The sequence below is a fragment of the Saccopteryx bilineata genome, chromosome 6 (assembly GCF_036850765.1).
Source record: "Saccopteryx bilineata isolate mSacBil1 chromosome 6, mSacBil1_pri_phased_curated, whole genome shotgun sequence".
Classification (NCBI taxonomy): domain Eukaryota; kingdom Metazoa; phylum Chordata; class Mammalia; order Chiroptera; family Emballonuridae; genus Saccopteryx; species Saccopteryx bilineata.
In genome coordinates this window covers 173,894,515-173,921,782 of record NC_089495.1, presented here as the reverse complement: position 1 = coordinate 173,921,782, position 27,268 = coordinate 173,894,515, and the positions used below count along the sequence as shown (strand labels likewise).

Below are 27,268 nucleotides of genomic sequence, written 5' to 3'. Positions count from 1 at the left end.
ATGGCAGACTTGGAATTTAAACACTAAGACAAAGACCCCTATAGCTTGTATGCTATTTTTAAGAGACACTATGGCATGATTCAGGTGGGTGAGTGCCATTTGAATCAGTGATGGTGAACTCTGGGAAAAAGACTATTTATATTATATTGTTAAAGTATAATCCAAGTCAACCCAAAACTTAAATCAAATGTGGAATTTCACATACTTTTCTTTATTTTCTTTAGGATAATGTAGTCAGAAGTAATCATAATCTTTTTAAGAGAATGAGTCAACTTCATATAATTACTTTAAGGAAATTAAGAAAATTGAAGGCAAATGTCTCTGTACTGCTGTGTAACAAATCATTCCAAAACAAGATAGAGAAAATCAATAGCTATTTTATTAGGCTTGCAGGTTCTGTGTATATGCAAATGTCTTCTCTTTGTTCCCTAATGTGTGGGTCCTTATTGAGAAAGACTTGAATGGCTGGGAACTGGAATCATCTGGAGACTTCTTCACCCATGTGTCCAGTGCCAGGAATGGTATAACACACAGGATGTGCTAAACTGGAACTGTCCATAGAGTGCCTATGCGTGTGCCTTTGGCTTCTCACAGCATTGTACCCAGCATTCCCTCTAGGAATGGAAGAAACATCCAGAGAGCAAATATTTCAAGAGTCCAAGGCAGAACCTGATAGGCTTCTTCTCATCTCCCATTCAAGTCCCATTGTGTTACTTCAACACTTTTTATTGGTCATAAACCAGTCATGACAGCCATCTGAGGTTCACCAGGAAGGTATCTATAATCCAGCGGTTGATGAAAGAGGGGCTTGGTCACAATTGCAGAAAAGCATGTGGCATGAAAGATATTGTTGTAGCTGTATGTGAATAATACAGCCTGCCATAGGAAATGAGTCAACTTTGTGTTATTTCTTGCTGGGCAGTAAAGCAATTTTGAGGGAAATAGTCCCTTTAGCAGGTTTAATAAGGAGTTACTTCTTTGCTTTGTTTGTGTATGTGTGTAATGAAAACAAGGATAAAATTCATTTTGCTACAGAGCAAAATTTTTGTTTTTTAAAAAGACTTCAAATTATATGATGTAGTTATGAATATTTTTAAGTGCATGGGTTCATTTCCAAATATAAAAAATTAGAAGAGCACATATTGATCTGAAATTTTCTGTCCCTTGTGAAATGTAGAGTGTCCACTATATATAAATGAGGAAATAAATTACCAGTTACAAATATATACTACCCATGTTATGCTTTGGAAATCAGAGACTGGAGCAGTGACACACATAGAACTATTACCTCCTATATGATCATACTCTTTTTTTCTTAACTGAAATAAAATTTATGTAGAGTGAAATGCAAAAATCATAAGTATATAATGTGGTAAATTTTGACAATGTATACACACCAATCAATATGGGAAATATATTCATCACACCAGAAGGTTCTCTCTTGCCCATTCCAATGAATCCCCATCTCTCAAAGGCAAATGACTCTTATTACTTCTTTCACTATGTCTTAATTTTATCTGTTCTTAATATAAATAGAGCCACATAGAATACATATGTACACCTTTGTGTCATCTTTCTTTTGTTCAGTATATGGTCTGTGACATTCCTCCATGTTGCTGCCAGCATCAATAGTTCATTATTTTTCACTGGTAGGTGGTATTTCATTATCTAAAGCATAATTTGTTTATCCATTCTCCCATATTTTTGTTATTTCTGTATTTATATTTTACTTATTCCCTAAAATTAATTTTTTTTATTATTTCCTCTCTGTTCCAAAACTTTTCTTTAGCTCGACTTTTGGGGTAGGTCTGGTGTGCTGACAACAGATTTTCTTAGTTTTCCTTTGTCTGAGAATGCCTTATTTCCCCCCTTTATTCCTGGTTCTGGGTTCCACAACTCTTTTCTTTCATCACTTGAAAAATGATGAGTCACTTCCTTCTCCCTCTGTGATTTGTGATGAGAAACCCACTGCCATTTGAATTGGTTTTCTCCTACTCATGTAAGGTTTCATTTCTATCTTGCTGCTTTCAAGAGTTTTCTTTTTTGTTTTTAGTTTTTAGAAGTTTGGTTATGCTGCATATCTTAACACAAATTTCTTTGAATTTATCTGGGTTGTAATTCACTAAGCTTCTTGAAGCTACACGTTATATCTTTTGCTAAATTTCAGAAAATTTCAGCCATTATTTCTTTTTTTTAATTTTATACCTTTTTAAATTAATTTTGATGGGGTGACATTGATCAATCAGGGTACATAGGTTCAGAGAAAACATCTCTAGGTTATTTTGACATTTGATTATGTTGCATACCCATCACCCAATGTCAAATTGTCTTCTGTCACCTATCTGGTTTTGTTGTGCCCCTCCCTTCCCCCCCTCCCCTCCCCATTACCACCACACTCTTATCCATGTCCCTGAGTCTCCTTTTCATGTCCCACCTATGTATGGAATCATATAGTTCTTAGTTTTTCCTGATTTACTTATTTCACTCAGTATAATGTTATCAAGGTCCATCCATGTTGTTGTAAATGATCTGATGTCATCATTTCATATGGCTGAGTAGTATTCCATAGTATATATGTACCACATCTTCTTTATCCAGTCTTCTATTGAAGGGCTTTTTTGGTTGTTCCCATGACTTGGCCACTGTGAAAAATGCTGCAATGATTGCCATTATTTCATTGAATACTTTTTTAGCCATGTCTTCTTTCTGCTGTCCTTCTGAGATTACAGTCATACAAATGGTACATTTTTTGTAATAGTCCTGCAGGTCCCTGAGGTTCTGATCTCTTTTCAAGTCTATTTTTTCCTCTGTTGTTTGGATTGAGTGATTTCTATAGTTCTGGCTTCTTCAAGTTCACTGACTTTTCCCTTGTCCTCTTCATTAGGCTGTTGAGCCCAGCTAGAGATTTTTATTTCAGCTATTGTATTAATATTTTCAGCCCTAAAGTTTCATTTGGTTCTCTAGATCTTCTGATCTTTTCTGAGAATTTTATTTAATCATTTGTTCCAAGCATGTTCATAATTTTTTTTTTTTGTATTTTTCTGAAGTGAGAAATGGGGAGGTAGAGAGACAGACTCCCACATGTGCCTGACCGGGATCCATCCACCTGGCATGCCCACTAGGGGGTGATGCTCTGCCCATCTGGGGCGTTGCTCTGTTGTAACCAGAGCCATTCTAACGCCTTGGGTGGAGACCATGGAGCCATCCTCAGTGTCTGGGCCAACTTTGCTCCAGTGGAACCTTGGCTGCGGGAGGGGAAGAGAGAGATAGAGAGAAAAGAGAGAGGAAAGGGTGGAGAAGCAGATGGGTGCTTCTCCTGTGTTCCCTGGCCGGGAATCAAAACTGGGACTCCACACACCTAGCAGATGCTCTATCACTGAGCCAACCAGCCAGGGCCATAATTATTTATTGAAGCATTTTTATGATGTTTGCTTTGAAATCTTACTTGTATAGTTCTTACATCCGTATTATTTCTGTGCTGCATCTGTTGTCTCTTTTAATTCAAGTTGAGATTTTTCTGATTCTTGGTGTAATGAGTGATTTTCTAGTGTATCATTTATGTTTTGAGGTTCTGTACTTTAACCTTCTGTCTTAAAAAGCCTGTTTTGACATGACACCACTCGACAGGGGAATGGGGTGCTGCCTCATTACTACCAAGTGGAGGTGACAGTCCAGGTCCTAGTCATCATCCTTTGAGACAGGGAAGAAGAAGTGCCTTTTTTCTTCGGGATAGGGGAGGCTTTCATGCTCCCTGCTAGGCCTCAGCTAACAGACCCAGCTGGGAAGAGAACCGCCCCTATCCTGCTCCAGAGTGAGCCTCCAGGGACACAGCAGTGGGAGGTCTGCTGAATGATAATGAAAGTTCTAGCTTTCTACCTGTTCTCTTATGACAACACCCAGGAGCAGGTAGGGATGAAAGTCTAGAATCCCACTGCATTATGTGTTTGGGAGGGCTTGTTACCACCAGCTGGGGAGGAAAGTTCTGGCTTCCCACTCACTAGTCTCTGATATCACCTTGGACAGAGAGCATCTTTTCAAAGCTAGGCAGGGTTCAGAACCACGGCTCCCCTCTTGCCCTTTGCTGACAGGTGGAGCTGTGGTTTTGTCTGGGTGTTTTATTGCGGTCATACAGTTATTGTCTTTCTGTTTTGCTCCATGGCCCTTTACTGTTGTTTTGCTTTGCTAGAAAAAGCAGATTGTTTTTGAAGCTTTTTGTCTCTTCTTGTTGCCATTTCTAGGTTTTGTGGCTCCTCCAACACCCAGTTTAGGATACATGAAGCAAAAAGAAAACCCAGGGAAGTCACCACCTTGTCGTTGGTAGGGTCCCAAGGCCTGCCCTCTGCTTTTCGCCTTTTAGAGTCTTTTATGCTTCATATAAATATCCTGGGCTTTTAGCTACACTTAGCAAGATGAATGAGGAGAAGTGTATATGCTCAGTCTTGACCCAAAACTGGATCATTTTTGCTTTTTTTAAAAATGCGTATTTTAATACGAGGCCTGGGTGACTGCTAAAGTTAGGAAAAGATTAAAATAATATTTTCTACATGGTAAGCTGCATGAGAAGCACTTAATGAGAAATAGCTATCTCTTTCTTTGTATAGTCAGAGACTTTGAAAGTCTGGTCTTCTTATTTTACAAGGCAAGCTATGCCCAGAATTGGAAGAGAGACAGGAAAATATATTCAAACCCCTCAGATCAGTAGTGGGTGCAGGAACTATCAGAGAGTTCCCTCTTCTTGTTTGTGCATGACGCTGACTGGACATGTGTATGTACAAACACGCATAAAACCTCCAACTTCTACATATTGCTGAAGGCAAACAAATCTAGGGCCAAGACATATAGACTCTAAAATCTTCCTGGAAGGATATGGGAAGGATCTTCTTCATTTCCTAAGATGGTAACTTTTGTGGACAAGCATTTTACCTACAGTGCTCTAAGGCAAAAATGGCTCTCCATAGAGTTTATTTTTACAACAAATCATTATACTTTGTATGGTAAGTCTTTATAATTCTACTTCTGATTAAAACCCTGTGATCAGCTAGCATAACCATGTCTGAAGACTTAATATTTCCAGATGGAGAACTGAACACTAGGAATTCCAAGTATTATTGTAAACTCTCTCCCTCTGCTGAGTAGTTATTGCCTTCACATACATTTTGAGTGCTTGGAGAATTGACTAGTTTGAACTGAAATATCCAAACAGGCTTTGTGAGAAATAGAAGCAGCTCAGTCCTTAGACTCATAGGCAGTTCTACATGGCAAGTGGTTCTTACTGTGTGTTTTGTTCCATTGTTAGTAGGCGACAGAGTCACGAAGGGTCTGTCCTAGTGAACTCTATTGGAAAAACTGTTCTAGTTATACAATAAGAAGCCCTTTAGACAGATTTCATGATGTTATGAACTCCATTTTCCACACAGTCAATGTTATTCAATTAACCACTTCAACAATTTGAGCAATATTTACCAAATATGTATTAACTGTCATGTGCCTGAATTTCCTGGCATGTCCCAACACCACTTTGTGTGTGTGTGTGTGTGTGTTTAAAGTTCATAATGCAGTACTTTAAATATGTTCAACCTTGCATAACATCACCACCACTATTTAATTCCAGAATATTTTTACTACCATAAAAGGAATGTTGTACTCATTACTCTACATTCCCCAACCCACTCTCATCTTTGGCAACCTCCAATCTACTTTCTGTCTATATGACATTTCACATAAATGGAATTGTATAATGTGTGGCCCTCTGTGACTGGCTTTTTTCATTTAGCATAATATTTTCAAAGTTTCTACATGTTGTATCATGTATCAGTACTCCATTCTTATTGTGGCTGAATAATATCCCACTGTATGGGTATACATTTAGTGATTTGTTGATCAATTGATAAACACTTGGATAGTTTCCCCTTTGGAGTTATTATAAATAATTCCACTATTAACATTTGTGTACAAGTTTTTGTGTGGTCCTATGTTTTCATTTCTTCTGGGTAGAAACATAGGAATGGAATTGCTAGGTCATGTTTTAACTCTTGTTTAACATTATAAGGAACTATTTTCAAAAATGGCATTTACAGTCTCACCATCAATAACAAGATTCTAATTTCTCTGCACATTAAGAATTGTTATTGCCTGTCTTGAGCCTAGCCATCCTAGTGGGTGTGGAGTTATATCTCATTGTGGTTTTGATTTTTATTTCCGTAATGACTAAGAATGTTGAGTATCTTTTTATGAATGTATTGGTTGTTTATAAACATCTTTCCAGCCATTTTTAAAATTTATTCTTTGACCCCTCCTTGAACTTATTCAAAGTCAAAATTATCTGCTTAGCTTTTCTTCTTCATTTGGCCTGTTTGTCTTATGGCTAAATTCAGAGACATGTTTCTTTACACTCTGTTTTTTCTCACCATTAGTGTACACACATCCTAACTTTATAATTTAAATAACTTCAATCAATGCCTCAATTAATGTCATTAATGTTCTGTTGATATATAATCCAGAATGAGCTCTCTGGACTACAATATTATCCAAAATATGCTTATTTTTGTGGTTCTTTGATGTAATTGATGTGAACTAGATAGAGGCTGGACAAGACAACTTTTGCTCTGGATTATGTACATGCAAACATTTAAAACTACAGATTGTCAGTGTTTCTGACAAGTAGGCATGGCAGAATAAGAGAAGCCACACAGGAAACAGAACAAGGTCATTAACACAAAACATAAGTGAAATATCATAACTGGGGGTGAAGTTGGTATGCAAATCTGGTTGGCAAGATCACTGTCAGATTATTGGGTGCCAAATCAAAACTGAAGTATCAGGTCATGAGTACAATATTGGTAAGAAAGCTGCAGACTATCAGTATTGGTCTAAACTAGTAGTTCTCAACACATGGTTTCTAGATCAGCATTATCAGGATCACACGTAAACTTGTTAGAAACTGCAACCATCCCAGTCATACTGAACCAGAAACTCTAGAAGTGTGACCCTGTGTTTTAAGAAGCCAGGAAGGTGATTTTGATCTACTCTCAAGTGTGAGAACCACTGATCCAGAATTCTAAGGAGGAACAAAAGGAGAAGGTGGTTTGTTGACATAACAAAGGTTTAGGGATAATGAAGGCACACAATAAGAACATGGCTGTGGTCAAAAGCCATGTCTACAGGGAGGTCTTCTTGCCAAAGAATTTCCTTCAGAGGCCTCTTCTCTTCTAGCCCAGAGCTCTGACACAGACAGAGTTCATTCTGTGTAAGAAAATTCAGGATAAGCCAAATTCATAAAAGTGAAGGAGGATCACTACTTGAGCATGGCGGAACTGGGGTGTGTTAATTAAGTAGCATGTAGACTTCTCTGGTTCTAAGCCCTATTCCTTGAGTAAAGACACTCATACTAGTTGGCAAAAGTGTGTCATAAGAAATACTGAGGAAGATATCAGTAAAAATAAGTGATTTGTGAGAGGACCAATATCTTTGATGGGTGCATAAAGTTTCCACTGGCATGGTGTAATTAAGCCAAATTTCTCAAAAACTACAAATACAACCAGCCATGTCCTGGGAAGGAAGGTGATCTTTCTATCACAATAAAATTTCCCTTGAAATTCTCTTTTCCATCAACAGGAAAAACCTACTGTAATTTTTGCTCCATAAGATGCACCTGACCATAGACACACCTAGGGTTTTAAGGAGGAATATAAGGAAAAAAATATTCTGAACCAAATGGTGTGTTAAAATATTTAATAAAATACCATATTTTTCGCTCCATAGACATTTTCCCCTCCACTTTTTTGGGGAAAAAGTATGTCTTATGGAGTGAAAAATACAGTATATTTCTCCTCTCATCCTTTTTGCTTTCTCCAACTCCCAGGTCAGGAGCAAATGTAATTTCATTCTTCTCTGGTTGTGTACAAGACAGTGATAACTTGAGCCATTTAGAGAAATGTCACCATTTGCTTCAGAAACTGCAGGCTTCAGCATTTTCCAGGCTTCTAGAACCTCAGTAAGGGCTCTGAGAACATCCCACAGATTCCTAAATCACGGGTAGGTTCAGAGACACAGAGTATGCTCTTGAAAAGAGGACAAAGTCGTCTTTGTGAAATTCTATATATTGGTTGCCTTTGTGTGTTCTTTACAACTGTCTCCTTCATTTAGTAAGACAATTAAATGACAAGAAATAACCAAATATATTTGGTTTAATTCTATGGAAACTTTTATATTGTTCTGTGAATAAAATTGTCTGTAACAATTCTATCTGACAGGGGAACTTTGTTGTTCTTTAGGGTCGTTCTTGTCCAGCGGTGTCAAATGTCCTCCTGCAGTTCATTTTTTGTAGTAGATAGAACTAAGCATTAGTCTTTCAGAAGAAAATCGGCAATAAAGATGTTCAAATCCTATTGGGATCTGTTAGTGATGCTGTCCTCTGTGTATCCAAAGGCTGCACAGCAAGGAGGCTGTGGAAAATATCTCAGTTTCCTCAGAGGTTTCTGTTTCACATATCTCTGGACAGCCTAATTTGTAACAGGACATAGAAATCTAATGGACAAAGATAAATATTCCTTTTATTTTAAGCAATTTAATGGGATTTAAATAAATACATAATAATTAGGTATCTGAAAACAACTCTTCAAAGTTGCTTGGATGAGAGTTTGTTAGCTTTCTCAATATCATTTCAGACTATGAGGCTTTTAAATCCAATATGGCCCACACACCTTCCAGTGCAAGACAGAGAGAACATCTGCACGATCAAGTATAAACTGTGACACTGTCTGTGTGTCTAATTTTAGAGTAGATGCTCATGGGTTGCTGGCCAAAACTATTATAACATGGACTCAATGTACTTACTTTAAAAATTGATGTTTTTATTTCTCCTCCTGAAGTAAAGGAGTTAGTAGCAGGTTCCTATGTGTAGGTGGGCAGTAGAGAATTCTTGTGCCATTGGGGCGGGAGGCTGTACAACACTCACGCATCGGACGCAGAAAGGGCACCAGGGATTAAGCCAGCCCCTCCCCCTGCAGCTGCGGAGCGGATTGGGACCACGCACAGAGGTAGCGGTTTATTTCACAGTGGTCATGCGGAGTCTGTATCAGTTTGCATAATAACATGAAGCAGCTTTCTTGTTAAAAATAATAAAATAAATAAATACCAAAACTTCAAATTTGAACTGTTTTCTTCTAGGAAATGTAATCCATTTTTATTGAAATTATATACTATTTATAAAAATGTGGTTTGAAATAGGTCTGGCTTGGAGAAATGTTGTCATCAGTTCTGAAAGAAACACTATGACGTAGCTAGAATGTTAAGGATCGGTATGTTTTGAGTGATGAAAATACTAAATCTATTCCTTGTATTGTATTTGTTTTGTGCGTTTGCATGTGTATTTTCAACTCTGCACCTTATGCTGTTTTTCTTTTTTTTTTTAAAGAAATTTACATATGTTTTTCAATTACAATTTACATTTAATATCATTTTGAGTTAGTTCCAGGTGTACAGCATAGTGATTTGACAATCAAATACTTCACAAAATGCTCCCCCCAATATTTCCAGTACACACCTGGCACCGTGCATAATTATTACAATATTATTGACTATATTCTCTCAATAGCGGGTTGTGTTAAGATGTGGTACATATATACAATGGAATACTACTCAGCTGTAAGAAATGATGACATCGGATCATTTACAATAACATGGATGGACCTTGATAACATTATACTGAGTGAAATAAGTAAATTAGAAAATGCTAAGAACTGTATGATTTCACACATAGATGGGATATAAAACTGAGACTCATAGACATGGATAGAAGTGAAGTGGTAACCAAGGGAAGGTAGACATAGGGGAGGGTGTCAAGGGGAGGGATGAAAGAAAGGTGTAAAGAGGGACAAATATAAGGTGATGGAAAATGACTTGACTTTGATAAAATCATATCTTTTGACATTAAAAATGGTAATCTTAGCAATTATTATAGTTCTGTTGTTAGCTACATGAAGAATACATTCCTTGTTAAAATGTCTGTGTCATTCAGTCAGCAATTACTTATTATTATTTTATTATTATTACAGGCAAAAAGCTAAGGGTTTATTTGCCTTAGAAATAAAAAAAATATGAAAATAAACATATTTTTAAAAGTTTATTTGTAGTTGTAACATCACTGTTTAGTACTCTGTTTTTATAGCCTTATTTTATCTCAAATAACATAAAATAATCTCAAAAGTTTTTTTATCTCATGAAATTATGCCATGGGGATTTTTATAAGTGCAATCCAAATTTAAGCTGCTGGTTTGAATGTTTTTAGTCATTATTGAAAATTATATTTTGTTTATATAATTTTTACAGGGTTATTGAAGTATCATGACAGAAATATGAAGGTGTGTATTAAGTAAATTTAGGTCCACTGACAGATAGCTATTATTACTAAGTTTTAGTCTAGAAAAGAAAAGCATTTATATCCAATAAAAATAGTTGGTAGAAAAAAGAATTACATATGATATGTGGAGAAGTTAGAAAAAGATGTTCTAATGAGAGGGGTAGAGATAAAAGTTTATGGAAGTTAAAAAGACAACAAAAGTTTCAAATGGAGAGATGCTTATGGGAAGGGAAGCTGAAGACGAAATTACAGATCCAGAGTGTACAACAGATACAATATCTGAGAGAAAGTAAAGACAATTGAGATTTACTTCCAGAAATAGAATGCCCATCTATTAGGACTTCTAAAAAGAATAGAGAAAATGAAGGGGCAGTAAAAACTTTTTAACTAAAAGGGGACAAAAATGTTTTGTCTTGCAAAAACTAAGAATTCAGAATTGCAAGGATAAATAGGAAGTTCCTAAAGCTTTTAGAGAGGAAAAGAAATCCAACTTACTTGGGGAGTTATAAAGTCAACCGGCTTTTTCTCACGAAGTCAATGAAGCAAAATGTTCAGAATTTCGAGAGAAAAATGAATATGAACCTAGATTCATTTATTTTGGAAAACTGACATTCAGAAATGAAAACAGCCTGACCAGGTGGTGGCTCAGTGGACAGAGCATCGGACTGGGACCCGGAGGACCCAGGTTAGAAACCGTGAGGTTGCCGCTTAAGCGTGGGCTCATCTGGTTAGAGCAAAGCTCACCAACTTGATCCCAAGGTAGATTGAGCAAGCTAGTTCTGCTCTAGCCCCCTGGTCAAGGCACCTATGAGAAAGCAATCAATGAACAACTAAGGTGCTGCAACAAAGAATTGATGCTTCTCATCTCCCTTCCTGTCTGTCCCTATATCTGTACCTCTCTGTCCCACACACACAAAAAAAAGGAGAACAAAGCACTAGAAAATCCAGTGACTTAGAAAATTCCCAGACACAGACCAACTCTAAAAGACTTGCTCAAGGCTATACTGAGGGTGGGGGGTGGCATGTGGAGGGAATTAAATAAATAAATGATTAAGGAAGTGAAGATCAGGAATCCAAGAAGTAGTGGAAGCAAAGAAGCTAATAAAATATAAATTCTGACATAATTGGTTAATACAGACAGTTATAAAATTTGAGAGTATAATGATGAAATATAATAAAATATAAAAGTGTATATTGCAAGCCTATTTCTGTATATTGTAAATATAATTACATATAAGTATTAATGGTAATCAAGTCAGAATTCATCACCTACTACATGCCAGTTACTGTGCTTGATACTTTCCCATATGATACATATTTTATTCCCCTTAACAAACTTGAGAAGTAGATATTGTTTTTTATTTTTTATTATTTTAATTATGCACCTAATAGAGGAGCACCTATATATGTAAAGCAAATCTTGATGAACACAAAGGGAGAGATTGACAGCAATACAGTCATAGGTGTTGGGTGGCTGGGTAAAATGGTAAGGAGATTAAGCAAAGAAAAAAATCTAGACAGACCACAGTGTGGGGATTGCAAGAGGGATAGGGGGTGGGTGGGGAGAGGAGGGAAGAGGAAGGAAAGATGGTGATGGAAGGGGCGATTTGCAGTGTCCAGATGATATTTTATGGAGTTGTACACTTGAAACCTTTATGATACTGTTAAACAGAGTCACCCTTATAAATTCAGTAAAAAAAACTTAAGAAATAGATATTATTCTGTTTTTATTTTTTAATTAAATTTATTGGGGAAACATTGATTAATAAAATTGTGTAGATTTCAAGTGTACACCTTGAGGATACATCATCTTTATATTTTATTGGGTGCCCACTAGCCAAAGTCAAATCTTCTGCACCGTGTATTTGACCCCCTCTACCGTTGCTACCGCCCTTTCCTCCGGGAATCATCATACTGTTGTTTGTGTCTGTGAGTTTTTGTTTGTTTTCTTATTTGTTTGTTTGTTGCCTTCAGTTTTATATCCCACATGTGAGTGGAATCATATGGTTGTTAACTTTTTCTGTCTGATTTATTTTGTTTAGCATGATATTCTCAAGTTTCATTCATGTTGTCAAAAATGGAAATAGTTCATCTTTTCTCATAGTTAAGTAATATTTTATTGTATATATGTACCACATCTTCTTTATTCAATCATCTGTCAAAAGATTTAGTTGTGTCCATGTTTTGGTCTCTGTGAATAATACTGCGATGAAATAGGAGTGCATGTGTCTTTGCAAATAAATGTTATCAAAATTTTCAGGTAGATGCCAGGAAGAGGGATAGCTAAATTACATGGTGACTATTACTTTTTTGAAGAACCTACATACTGTTTTCTATACTGTTCATACCAGTTTACATTCTCACCAACAGATATTATTCTGTTTTACAGAAGAGGAATAATAATTTACCTAAGTTCACCAGTTGGTGATTGGGATTTTCCACTGGAATATGAAGACTTGTTCTTTTGCCCTTTTCCTGATAGCATGCAGTCCAATTATAATTATATGTTCTGGTGACCAATTTTTTGTATAACTGTAGACATTGCTCTATAATATAATTAATTTTCTACTCAGACCAAATCTGCTCATTCTTTTACTCTTCATATTTCTCTCAGTGCCTCTCTAGCCATGTATCCTATTTTCTCAGCTACAGTTCCATTTCTGAATAGAAATGGGAATTTTTATACATTGGCCTACACAATAGTACATTACTAGAGAATCAATCAACAACTGTTATTTATTTACAGGTTCGTTTTTTGTTTTTTTTTGTATTTTTCCGAAGCTGGAAATGGGGAGGCAGTCAGACAGACTCCCGCATGTCCCCGACCGGGATCCACCCGGCATGCCCACCAAGGGGCGATGCTCTGCCCATCTGGGGGTGTTGCTCTGCCGCAATCAGAGCCACTCTAGCACCTGAGGCAGAGGCCACAGAGCCATCCTCAGCGCCCGGGCAGGTTTTGCTCCAATGGAGCCTTGGCTGTGGGAGGGGAAGAGAGAGACAGAGAGGAAGGAGAGGGGGAGGGGTGGAGAAACAGATGGGCACTTCTCCTGCATGCCCTGGCTGGGAATCGAACCAGGGACTCCTGCACGCCAGGCCGACACTCTACCACTGAGCCAACCGGCCAGGGCCTACAGGTTGTTTTTTTTTTTTTTTTTCCTAAATCTGATATTCATTACTGTGAAAGGTGACTTGGTTTTCTCCCATCCAAGTACTAACCAGTCCCGACCCTGCTTAGCTTCCGAGATCAGATGAAATCGGGTGCATTCAGGGTGGTATGGCTGTAGATGACTTGGTTTTCTTTGAGTGATTTTGCATTAATGGTTTCCGCTAAATAATCTTGTAAAGGCACATGTTGACCTTTTTGAACCTTAGTCTCACAATGAATTATGTTCGAGAGGCTCAGTGATATATTCTCTTTCCCTCAGTGATTCCATGCTAGAACCCACATAGGTAAGGAAGGAGAAAAGTTAAAAAAAAAAAAAGATGCTTTGATATAGGAAATGTAGTTACCTTTAACTACATTGATTTTTGTTGTTTCTCCTACTGATTCTTCTCTTATTCTGGCTCCCTTCTGCATTTTATTTTTATTTTAATGATAGATTTTCAGAAGAGTTGAGAAGCACTACCATAATTTAGACCTCAATTACTGTTCTAATGTCCCAATTTCTGTTATCCCCTTAATCACCCAGAATGAAGTCATATTGAATGAATTCAGGCTCTTAAAAATGCCTTATATCACATAATAGTGAAAGCAGAAAAATACATTTCTTGACAAGTTCAATATGTCTGGGTTGCCCCACACAGTTGAAGGAGATCACTGTTTCTTCAACCTTAAGGACCAGATAAAATAGTTAATGGTGTCCATCTGCATTAGAAGAGGAAATTTTTATATTTACTGTATTTTTCGCTCCATAAGCCACACTCTTTTCCCCAAAAAGTGGAGGGGAAAATGCCCATGCATCTTATGGAGCAAATGGTCTTACTTTTTAGCTGCTGTGGGTGCTGCGCCGGTAAACATATGTAGAATGAGCTCCAGTGGGAGCGTAATTATATCCGCCATGGTGGCATGCAGAATCCCAGCATCTGCTGAGTGATCTCCTGATTCTGGTTTCCACAGTTGCATGCAGCACAGGAGGGAAAGCAAGTAACATTGTGTGAGCACATTCATCTGGCATCCTTGAGGGCAGACGTGAGAGGCGCGGTGCAGTGGTGGAGGGCTGCGCTGCAGCCGCTGGAGCTCCGTGTGAAGTGCTGACATCACTTGCTGCCCTATTAGTGCTTGACCAGTTAGAGCACATATTAGTGAAACACAAAAGAAGAAACTTTAAAGAAGTGAAGACTCATCTAGCTGTAATTCCTGGGGGTCTTACCAGCCTGTTGCAACCTCTCGACATTTCTTTATGCGAGAAGAGTGGAACAAATGGACGGCTGCTGGTAATCATGATCTGACACCAGCTGGACAGCGAAGAGATCCACTATCACTCAAGTTTGTGAATGGGTGAAAACATCATGGCAGTCAGTGAAGAATGAAACTGTGGTATGCTCATTCAAAAAATGTGGCATTAGCAATGCCTTAGATGGCACTGAAGATGGTATCATATATGAAAATAGCGAAGAAAGAGATACCAGTGATTGTGAGCAACTGAGCTTCTTAAATCCTGACACTGGCGATGATGAGTTCCTAGGGTTCCCGAACAACTAGAAGAGTATTTGAACATTAAAGTCTCTTCTCATTTGTTAATAACAGTGCTAATGGTTGTTAATACTGTTGTTGAGTTTACATTGTTGAAATATTATTGTGGTATATTTTATTAAATATTTTAACACACCATTTGATTCAGAATTTTTTTTTCTTATTTTCCTCCTTAAAACCCTAGGGGCATCTTATAGTGAGGCAATCTTAGGGAGCAAAAAAATACGGTAATTACTAGGTCTACACAGCAATAAGCTGTAGTGTAACAGTTCTCAAATTGTGCTCTGGGACCTCTCTTTCAGGGTGTTGGTCAATGTCTGATCATAAGAACATGTAGAAGTTATTTGCATTTCATCTCTCTCTCTCTCTCTTTCTCTCTCTTTTTCTCCCTCTCTCTTCCTCTCTCTCTCCCTCTCATTACAGTAGTTTTCCAAATGCTACATCACAAGTGATAACAATTCTCCTGATAGTTAATGGTATGCTTTTGTTTTCTTGTGTGATAGATATGACCCATCAAAACAAAAGCTCTTTGGTTCTTCCATTATTTTTAAGAGTATAAAGGTATCCTGAAACCAAAGAGTTTAAAAAGAGCTTCTACTGTGCACATCCTTGAGAGGCTGGTGGGGACGTAGACTGATCTCCTGGGGTCCCCAGCATGAGCCAATCTGTTCATTTCTTGGCTAGAGCAAGCACTCATTGTGAAAACATTTAGTAAAATTGTCCTTATTTTGTAAGTATTTTGTCATTCTTACTTCCCCTCACCCCTTGTTCATGTTGTTGAATTTATGTAAGTAAATTCATGAAAAAAACGTAACTTCACAGAATATAAATTTCCACAATTCTTTCTTTTTAGAATCTAGGTTAATCTAATTCTTAAAATAATCTGTCCTTCTTATTTGTATTTTATAAATATAAGTATTTCTTTAGAAAATTCAATGTAGAGTCTAACATGGATGTGTATACCATGGGAGTTGAACCCAAATGAGACTACAGGTGTGAGCCTATGAACTAGCTGTGGTCTACAACTGTCCTACACATGACCAGTCTCAGGGGAAAATTTAACCTGGTTTATTTTGATGGAGAGATAGGTTAATCATGCCCAATTGTCACTCTTCTAAAAAAATGTGAATAGTGATCCCATTAATTTTTGAGAAGATATGTAGAGAATCTGTCATTTTCCATTTTTGTGATTTGAGAGCCCAAACTAATCTATAGAACAAAGCAAATTTATTCTAAAATGAACTATATGCAGATGAGGGAAATGACACATTAAAAAAATGCATTTATTATCTCTCACACACAAAAAAGACAAAGGAATCGCCACGCATTTTTTTCTGTTGGAAGTCTTTGGAAAGCATCTCTTTGCTTTTGCTAAAGAGTGTGATGGTTTTAGAGTCTATTTTATCGTCTATAATGCAGTTATTGGGAAATCTTTTACTAGACTTCACCGAGTTTCTCTGTGAAGTAACAGATTCTCAGTTCTATTAAAAATTTATATTGAATGATCTGACCCAGTATAACTGCATTCCACTGCTTGCCCAGTCTAGACTGGCCATTCTGCCTCCTTGTGTTCTCCAATCCAGTGTATTATCTCTGATTAGATTGATTATATTGGGCCAACTTTTGTTTAGCCACCCACAGAGTCACTAATTATCCAGTAAGCAACTGTTGTTATGGAGTTCTGGGTTTGGTTGGTGACTCAGACATAGATAGGTCATGTTCCTTATAGCAGAAGCATGGAGTCTCCATGTAAAGGCCGGAAGCACACAATCATAATATCACAGAACTGAAAAGACTCTTGGAGCACAATAGTCATATTTGATTCCCTTCAATGACAGTCAGTGTCCTGACTCCTCAGACAGAAGGCTGTATTATTGGAGAACTCTGACTGACAGAATCTTCTTAGTTGTGTATACAGAGACGTGGATATAAACAGGCATATAAATGGTCAAACATAAGTGATATTGAACACCAAAAAAGGAGAAATGAGTTCACAATTAACTTATGTATTGGAGTTTAAGGATCATGTCTTAAAGGAAAGCACATTTTCCTTTGGTTCATAGAATGGGAAGGATTTTGAGAAACAAATCTGGAGTGACCCTCTTGACACCAGGAAAAGCCTAGAGTCAGAAAAGCACAAGACCTGTTTGGTTGAATGAATGAATCAGCACATATATACAGCACATAGTAGATTTTCAATAAATATTCACTGAATAAAGGACAGACTTCATGACTGAGTGAATGACTGTAGAAGAGTCTCTCTTGGCCAGACTTGTGGTGACAGGGGAGCTATAAGGAAATGCTGATGACAAATAAATGCAGGGAACCTCAGCATCAGCCTGCATGTGTTGACACTGACCCCCTCTGCACATGTCAGTTCTAGCCTAGACTCTGCACTTTGTAGAATTACTATGGCAGTGGGAATTAACATTCATTTCTTTTTACCCACTACATAGGATTTTAAAGGCAGCTTTTCCCTTGTGTCTTAATAAAGTACTGCTTTTGCATCTTTCTGAAAAGGCTGCAAATTGCTGCCATCCTGGAAATGGAACAAAAGCCTTATTATTATCTTCTTTGAAAAAGTCATGTTGTCTGTCTGGACCTCCACCTCCTCTCACCCCTGCTATTGAAGCACAAGAAATGCCATGTATTTGACTCACTTCCTTCTAGGACATGTTCTCTTTGGGTTCATTCTAAAATGATGTAAAATGTTGGAACTCGGCAGATAATTTTGTCTTCTCACAGTCTCTCTGAGACTTCTCCCTTTTGGAACTAACACTATTGTAATACAGATACACCCAATACTCTGTGGAATCTCAAAGACGCTATAAATGGCTGACCACAGGATATCCCCTTTACACAAATTTCAATCTGTGTTATTGAAAATGGACCCTTATGTGTGGGGGTTCAGCTGAAACCAGACACAGTCCCATTAAAAAGGGTGACATTTAATAGATCTTTGGCAGAAGAATGAGAGCTAATAAAAAATTAAAAATGACCTTCACCCCTTCCTTTTATTTTTTTAAACATAGAAAATAACATTTTGGTAGAAATTGTTTGAATAACATTTGGTAACTTAAACCTCACAATTTAAACTTAACACTTCACAAATATGAAGCCAATAAAGTATGAAACATATTATCAGCACATGTTGTTCAAAAATGGGGTGCCCTTATCACATTCTCATGCAAAAATAAAATTAAACCTCAAACTGAGCTGGGTGGATTCATTCAAGATTTAACAGTGCATTCTGTGTACAGTACCTTTATCAGCTGCAAAACATAAGTGTAGTTTAGCTACTGTGGACTTAATCTTAGACATAGACATCTTGTTCTGAGAACCATAGCACCAAGGCAGCTAAGAGAGGTAAACCAAAAGCTCTCTGTAACCAAGAACAGTGAAAAAGCAAACAACCAAAAAACGAAACAGATCAACTCACAGACTCAAAGGAAAATGGACTAGAAAATTACATTGTAAGTGGTAGTTTATCTGAAACTCATACGAGAGTTGGATGACCATAGTCTTTCTGAACATGGAGAGAAATCCATCACGCAGCTGAAGAAAGATGTGAGAGAGTAATCCAAACGTAGAAGCACACCACAGGGCAATAGTTGAAATACATTCTGATGTCTGCTGCAGATTGAAAAGGAACATCTTACAGACAATTGATTGTTTCTTGAAATATAATAAAAACATGCTTTGAAAATGTGTATATGAAAACATTGACCTATATGGGGAGAAAAGGCAGCATTTACTTTGTAATGTTATCAGGTGGTAATTCAGTTTTGCATTAAATGAACTTCAAGTATTCTGTTTCGGGTTATAGATTGGTGGTGCTTATCATATAATACAAATAATACCTTTAGTGCTTGGATTTGCGGTTGTATCTTTAGAAAAGAAAATCAGTTTTTAACTCCATGCATTGGAATTCTCCTTATAATTCATGTAATTTAAATATGATTGACAGGCCATTGCATCATTATGCAGTCTGTTAGATGGACCCATTATGCTTATGAATACAAGAGTGGAATGAATGAAAGCAACATGTAATTGATTCTACACTTGGTCTGACTGTTCATTAACAGCTTGAATATAGCACAGTTGCTTCTTAAATGGAAAACGATGAGAGCAACCTATATATGCACTCGCCTTTGTTTTCAAATTCATTATGCTAATAGTATTTTTGCAGAATGTTTGGCTGCATTTGTTTTGCCAGGGGGAATTCTGATTGAATCTTTGTAAATAATTCTAGTGCTTTCAGTATTTTATTTGGCATTCCAATCACATATTTTCCAATTTACAGTTTTGGAAATGGAAGCTCATTCTTCCTCCAACCTGCTTTAAAGAAAAGCTTCTGTCCTACCCTCCTTTTCTATACAGTTCAGACTAATTTCCCAGGGTAAAATGAGACAGGGGAGTGCGAGGTGGCGGTTACAGCTTCAAAACAAAAGAGCTGATTAAAGACTGATTGGTTTCAGAAATAGATGAGCAAAAACAGGTTTCATTTGTCTTGCCGCACTTTAATCTGATAAAGCACAAAAGGGCCTGCCATCTCATTTGCCACATAGCTTCAATGGGCTGCATTTGAAATGTTGATTAAAGGTACACATTTCGTCATTCTCTCTGCATTCCTCAGTTGAGTAAGAAAGGCCTTCAAACTCACGAAGGCTGCTTTTTCTTTCTTGCATGTGGAGCTGGACATAGCGTTATAGAAATAGCATCACTTCTACTGCTCACAGAGAGATGTGATGCTGATTCGGGAACAGCCATCCCTGCTCCTTCCTTTGCCCAGACATTCCTGCCATATTTTCAGACAGAAGAAGCAAGAAAACTAGCGTCGGGCCAAGCAATTCCACTTGGGAGCTAGTTACACTGTGATCTCTGAATTAGACTGTATTTACAATTAATAAACGTATGAATCTCATATTTTAATTTTTTTCTAGCTCTGATTTTTTTTATTAAATCAGCAGTATACTTATCAAGATAATAGGTCTGAGAACATAATACTGGGGATAGATTTTTTTTTCTTGTAATGAGAACTTTAAAAATTTTTCTGTCTTGGCAACTTTCAAATATGTAATACAGTATTATTAACTGTAGTCACTCTGCTGGACATTACATCCCCAGGACTTATTTATTTTATAGCTGGAATTTTATACCTTTTGACCACTTTCACCCATTTTTCTCCCCCCTCCCAACACTCCCCAAGTCTCGGGCAACAAGTGACTGCTTGTACTCTGTATCTATGAGCTGGGTTTATTGTGGTGGTTTAAGATTCCGCATATAAATGAAATCATATAGTATTTGTCTGTGTCTGATTTATTGCACTTAGCATAATGCCCTCACAATCTGCCCATGTTGCTGAAAATGTCAGAATTTCCTTCTTTTATATGGCTAAATAATATTCCACTGTATGTATGTACCACAAATGCCTTGTCCGTTTAACCATCAGTGGGTGCTTGGGTTGTTTTCCTAACCTGACCATTGTAAACAATGATGTAATAAACGTGGGGGTGTAGATATTTTCTCCAGTTCCTTCAGATAAACTCCCAGTGGTAGAATTGCTGGATCATAGGATAGTTCTATTTTTAATTGTTTGACGAAGCCCCATACTACCACATGGAAATAGTTAGAATCATATCAGCTTTTCTATGGTTTCTTAGGTACCACAGACTTTGTAATTGAAAAATGTCCTAGATTTTCTTTATCCAGTCTTCTATTGAGGAACACATTGGCTATTTCCATGTCTTGGCCACTGTGAATAATGCTGCAATAAACATGGGGTCCATATGTATTTACTTACCAATTTTTTCAAGTTTTTGGAGTAGATACCCAGTAGAGGGTTTGCTGGGTCATTGCTATTTTTAATTTTTTGAGGTGCCACTATACTTTCTCCCATACCTGTACCAGTTTACATTCCCACCAACAGTGAATGAGGGTTTTTTTTTTTCTCCACAGCCTCTCCAACACTTGTTATTACCTGTCTTGTTGATAATAGCCAATCTTAACAGGTGTGAGGTGGTATCTCATTGAACATATATACAATGGAATACCTCAGCCATAAGAAATGATGACATATGATATTTCTGACAACATGGATGGACCTTGAGAACATTATACTGAGTAAAATAAGTAAATCAGAAAAAGCTAAGAACTGTATGATTTTACACATAGGTGGGATATAAAACTGAGACTCATGGACATAGGTAAAAGTGAAGTGGTTCCCAGGGAGAAGAGGATGTAAGGAAAGGGTATGGAGGAGGAGAAGGAGGAGAGGGGTGGGGAGAAGGGTGTCAGAAGGGACAAATAAAAGGTGACAGAAAATGATTTCATTTTGGGTGATGGGTACACAACATAATCAACAGTTCAAATGCTCTAGAAATGTTGACCTGAAATCTTTGTATTCTTATTGATCAATGTCACTCTGTTAATATAATCTTCTAAAAAAATTAAAAAGAAAACAAAGAAGAGGAAAATGTGCTGACCAAACTAAAGCCCCAGGAGTCTAAGCATTTCTCCATTTCACCATTTAAAGATATGTCCACAAATTCTCTTCTACTCCTCCCATCATGAGGTAGGGTCTTTGTGTCCACTTGAAATGGCTGGAATTGTGTGACAGTCACCGCTCATAGCGGTGGTGGTAGTGATACTGTGTGACTCCCAAGGCTGCGGTAGAAAGGGCAGCACAGTTTTTACCTCTGGTCATGCTCTCCACTCCCTGAGCTGCCACGTGAGCAGTCTGCCCGCTCTGAGGCCCCCATCCTATGAAACTAGCCTGCATGAAGTGTCCCTGTGGCCACATGAAGAGGAGAGATGCCTGTCCAGCCTTCAGCTGCCCCAACTGCCCACTGTTCCACAACCAGCCATGGACTGACAGCACAACATGAGGGACCCTGCCCTAGACCTCGTACCTGAGCCCTTTCAGAATTTCTGGTCCAGAGAAACCATCACATACAATAAGTTTTTTTAATTGTCACTGTTTCAGGGTGATATTTTATACAACAAATAACCAGAATTGGCATGTGTATAAAATATGAGGTTTCAGTAATGGAATTCATGACCAACATGCCAGAATTTATACATACACATGCGTGCCATTTCCTTCAATATGTAGCCACCCTGGGAAACGTTTATTCATGATCATATTGTCATTGTGATTTGTGTCTTCCCACATTGATCTGTGACTTTGGCCATATTATTCTGTCTCTCTGGCTCCCTTGAATAAGGGAAAATAGATTAAATATTTTCTATTGTTCTTTTCATTTCTAAAAATTTTTGGCTGTTATTCAGTTCTTTGGTTACTGAGATACCTAAAAAATTTGTCTTTTTATTACATTTTCCCTAAAAAGATATTTAGAACTCAGTTTGCATATTAAAATTACAGTACAATTTTAAAGACAGACACTAGCCATAAAATGCCTTATTGTCCACTATTTAAACCCTACTTTTATCTGAAAATAATTGTTTTAATACTGAGATGTTATTGAAAGTAGCAAAATAAAGAAAAGTTATAGCTAGTGGAGCCATTTTGTAAAATTCCTTGAAATTATATATACTGCTCACAGAAATTAGTGGGCTATTTTATAGCTTCATATTTATTTTGTAATATCCCGTAATTTTTGTGAGCAGTATATATATTTTTACTTAAGAATATTTTCATATTTATAATGATAGATGATCTTTGAAAAGTACATTAACAATCTGTATTCGTTGTAGGGAAATGCTATATGGGGTCCAGAAACATGGTTTAATAAAGCATATAATCTTTATTTTAATGCTTTATTTAATTTTTAAATAGGTAAGCATGCACACAATTTGAACATCAAAAATATAACAGAAAACATTAAAAGTCACCTTCCTATATTTCCTCATCTCTGCAGTTTCAATTTGAAACTACCTTTCTCACCTTTCTTTTTTCTTTCCTTTCTTTCTTCCTCCCTCCGTCTGCCCCTCCCTCCTTCCCTCTTTTCCTCCCTTCCTTCCTTCCTTTCTTGTTTCTTTTTTTTTCTTTCTTCTTAGAAATATGTCTTGAATATCTTTCCATAGCTGTACACAGAAAAACTTTTATTCTCCTTTTTACAGGAATGTACAATTATTTTACAAGTCCCCTGTTGATAGATATTTAGGTTTTTTCTAATCTTTACCTATCATATGCAATGTTGCAGTCAGTGTCCTATATGAATGCCATTTTGCATATGAATAAGCATATACCTTCTTAGAACTATTGATTCAAAAAGGAGTTTACCTTTGTGAATTAAATGAATATGATTAAAACAATATCTCTGGGAAGGGGACCAATCTGCACTTCATTGTATAAGCATGTTTGAGAAACTTACCATGACTGATGCTCATTTATCTGGACAAGAATAAATTAGACTATTTAGAATATATATGTCAGTCCTTGATAGGCATGCAGCAGAGGAAGTGAATGTAAAAGCAACAGAGAATCTTAGAGGCCCTCTTGTTCAATTCCTTCTTTTAGCTTTGAGATGTAAGTTCAGAGGAGAGTAACTTGCCCAAGGCCACACAGCTGGTTAGTGACATATGTGTGACTTCTGACTTACCATCCGATCTTATGTCTCACAGTCTAGTATTCTTTCCATGCCAGAGCAGAGATGATAACAAAAATATAACACGTAAATGTTGAAAAGTCTCATCTGTAATTCCCGCCTGTGTCTTCCAGATTCTTTGGATGCTATTGTTGCTGCTGGTGGTGATAATTACTATTTCTTGAGCCTCTGCATACACTAGATATCAAATTAAACACTTACATTTACATTATTGTATTTGTACCATGAGATCCACAAATTTATGTGAAAGTGCTGTTGTGTTTAATAATAAAAGATAAATTAATACAAAGAATCATTTGAAGTTCTAATAGCTCTTTGTCTCTAACATGTTCTCAATCAATAGATTGTGAAACTATATTGAGAAAGGGAAGTCTATAATAGTTTTGGTATTAAAAATGTATCCTTATACTCCACAAGGCTCATGAGCCACTTGACCATGTTTAAGGTTTCCTTTAGCTGCCAAGACCTCATTCTGTGCTACATCTATCTCCTTACAAGGTTAGCTATTAATGACAACACAGAGCCCGGAAGAGACCACAGAGACCACCTAAGAAGCTGATTTGTTTTACAGATAAAAAAAAAGCAAGGCAGGGGCCAATAAAGTAATGGGTTCATCTGGGGCATTTGATGAGTTAGGCCTGGAACTGGAATTAGAAGGCAGGGCTCCTGAATTTTATAACAGAAAAAAGGAACTTCTCAGTGTGGAAGACTTAGTCATTAAGTACTATAAACAAATAAAATAGTAAAGAAAATTTCCTTCCAAACCTCACGTTGATCCACCTCCAGCATTGTGGATATGAGAGGATATTGTGTTGGTTGATAATCACATTCGATCCTGAATGTTGTAAATTTAATACAGAGCACAAAATATAGAGATTGTATTTTGATGTGGAGGATGCTCATTGGCTATTTATTCACAGATCTTTAAGTTAAATGGAGAATTAAAGAAATGCATGGAATAATTTTTCATAAATTTCATTTACGTTATGTGGACAATGATGGCAAAGAAAGACAGCAAGGATAAAGTTAATGATGTCACTATTTCCTGATATTATGAGCTCCTCTCTCTCTTTTCTCCCCATTCAATCCTGTTTTTACTTGGCTCAAGTAGATACACCTTTATGAGCCCAGATAAGAAACACCTATTCTTGACCTTCTCCATCCATAAAATAAGGAAAACAAGGTCCTATCCTATTGTTCCTTACATACTGAGTATATGATGTACAGAGGCAATGGAATAGGACTGAAAAAAACAAAGCAAGACATGAATTTCACCTTGAACAATGCAACAAGGACGCCAGAATTTCCCAGGAACCACATCTTCCAAAGGTTAATTTGGGGAAACTTAGTCCCATGAGGTGCTCTGCAAAACATAGGTTCAGTAGTCAAACATATTTCAGAAACAGAGCATTCTGTGAGTCCCTGCATGGAGACTCACAATGTGCAGTAGAATATTAAATGTCCAGAGAAGCCCCACCCCAGGGTAACTGGTTGATTTAATTTCACTCAGTGATTACCAAATTTAATTGACCTTTACACCTGTATCTTACTGAACCCACTTTGGGAAATTATCATAGCTGGGCACAAGCAGCAAGTAGTCACAAAAGGGAAAATAAAGGAAGCAAAAACAACCTTTCTTCTTCATGTAGTATAGCATTCATCTAGAAACAGAAACTAATGTAAAATATTCATATAAAAATTACCTGCATAGGTTACAGGACTTGTATTATTTCACTATTATGCAACTTACTTGTTACTATTAATTCCAAAAAATATCATAGTGCTTTTTTTTTCTTTTTCTTTTTTATAAATACAGCCTAAGCTTCCTTTATCCTTTTATTTTATTATAGCAGTTCTTACCCTAAAGCTGGGTTTGCCTGTTAAATAAATCTGCATGAACTCACTGGTGATGTTTCTGCCTATTTTGATCAGAATATATCATCTTTAATATAATCTGATTGGGGTTTAAATACTGTTTCAGAGTTAAAAATTGAAATCAACATTTTGAGGAATTTGTCAAACATCAAATGATACTGTTGGCATTTAACAGGTAATCAACAAAGATTTTTCCCTTTAGTGTGACTTATTTTCTGCTATTTAAATTTCACATGAAATTTAAAACTATTCCGGACTTCTTTTTGTAATGTGTTCTTATTCTCTTGTCACTGTTTTTGAAATGAAGTGGTACGGATTAGCCAAAGACAACAATCCCATTTCATTATAATGTGCCAAATCTATTACACTGAATTTTTCTTTTTGAATTAAATTAATTAGCTGTTGTTACATCAATGAAATGGGCTAATAATCCAGATGACAAGATAAGACCAGGAAGCAGGAGCTTTACAGTGTTTTCAAATACAAACAACTCTAAACTTACTTTCGCCCCACTCTGTATAATATAAAACATAGATGGTAGGGAGCTATTTGGGACTATTATCCCCAGGATACCTCATATATATGAGAATTGGTAGGTAGCACTTTAAAATTAGTAGGGTAGGGGTGTTTTAAAATTACTCCTTTTAAGGTTATTACTGATAATCATAAATTATCTTGGCATATTTTCAGAAACTTGCCCTCGTCTGTCATGTACCATGCCTGAATCTACTGTCTTATTTACAAGTAAAGTGATGTGTAGCATTGGTTCTTCCTTCCGGTATCAATTCAGAATGCTCACTTTTAGGCAATTATTTCTTCGTTTATTTCTCATCAAGGTGTTATCTTTAACTAGGGTGCCCATTGTTCACATTTTATATTATGATTCATCTCACTTGGATCTGACCAATAATGATGGAGCAATTTACTGGTAGGGAATTCCTTTGCACAATTAGCTTTCTGGGAAATGGCCTACTTAAGGATGTTGTGCCTTGAACACAAAACATTTTTACCAGGGAAGCATCAACCTCATCAGCGTTTCTTAGCTTGCTTGTCTCCAGGGCTCTAATACAAATACCTAAAATAAATAAAGCACCTATTATGTGAAAAGTACCTTGCTTATCCTGTTTTTTTCCTTTTGCATTTTCAGATGTCATCCATACTGTGGGACCAATAGCAAGAGGCCATATTAACGGTTCCCACAAAGAAGACCTTGCAAATTGCTATAAATCATCTTTGAAGCTGGTGAAGGAAAATAACCTCCGATCAGTTGTAAGTATTTGTGTGTTCCTTATTTCTTATTCTTTTTTAGCCTTTATATTTTGGAAAGCAGTCTTGGCCAAAATGCAAGTAGAAAACCATTTCCAAAATTCTGAAAACTAAATTTAAAGATCTTAGTGATGTTGTCTGTGGGTTATCTGGCTCCGCTTTCTTGTATGCCCTAAGGTATTTGCTAAATTGTTCATGATGGTTTGGGGTTTAAAACATCATGAAGAATTTAGAATTCCAGAACTGGTACCGTCTCTTCTACTTTCTTCTCTCATTTTGCCATTCTCTTCGGAAGAATATGTGAATGTTTTTACTTGACAGTTGTTATTCTTTTAAATTTATTTTCCTTTTCCTGAACTAATATGCTGTAGTTGAGTATGCCACATTCCTTCTACGTTTTATCAATCTAGACAGAGAAAGTTTAGAAAATGTGGATCTAATCTATTTCTTTAGCAGTAGGCTGAGATGAAAGGCAGTCTTCTCTGGTTGGATTTGGAGGTATTT

At 36.8% G+C, this 27,268-nt stretch overlaps 1 protein-coding gene across 4 annotated transcripts in view; it reads left to right on the top strand.

Moving 5' to 3' along the window:
• MACROD2 (mono-ADP ribosylhydrolase 2) overlaps positions 1-27,268 on the top strand; it is a 2,105,833-nt gene that overhangs the window by 1,215,908 nt on the left and 862,657 nt on the right. For all 4 annotated transcript variants that reach the window (XM_066237024.1, XM_066237025.1, XM_066237023.1 and 1 more), the window contains exon 6: positions 26,646-26,767. In XM_066237024.1, coding sequence (XP_066093121.1) covers positions 26,646-26,767 — 122 coding nt within the window. The remainder of the gene's footprint in view (positions 1-26,645; positions 26,768-27,268) is intronic.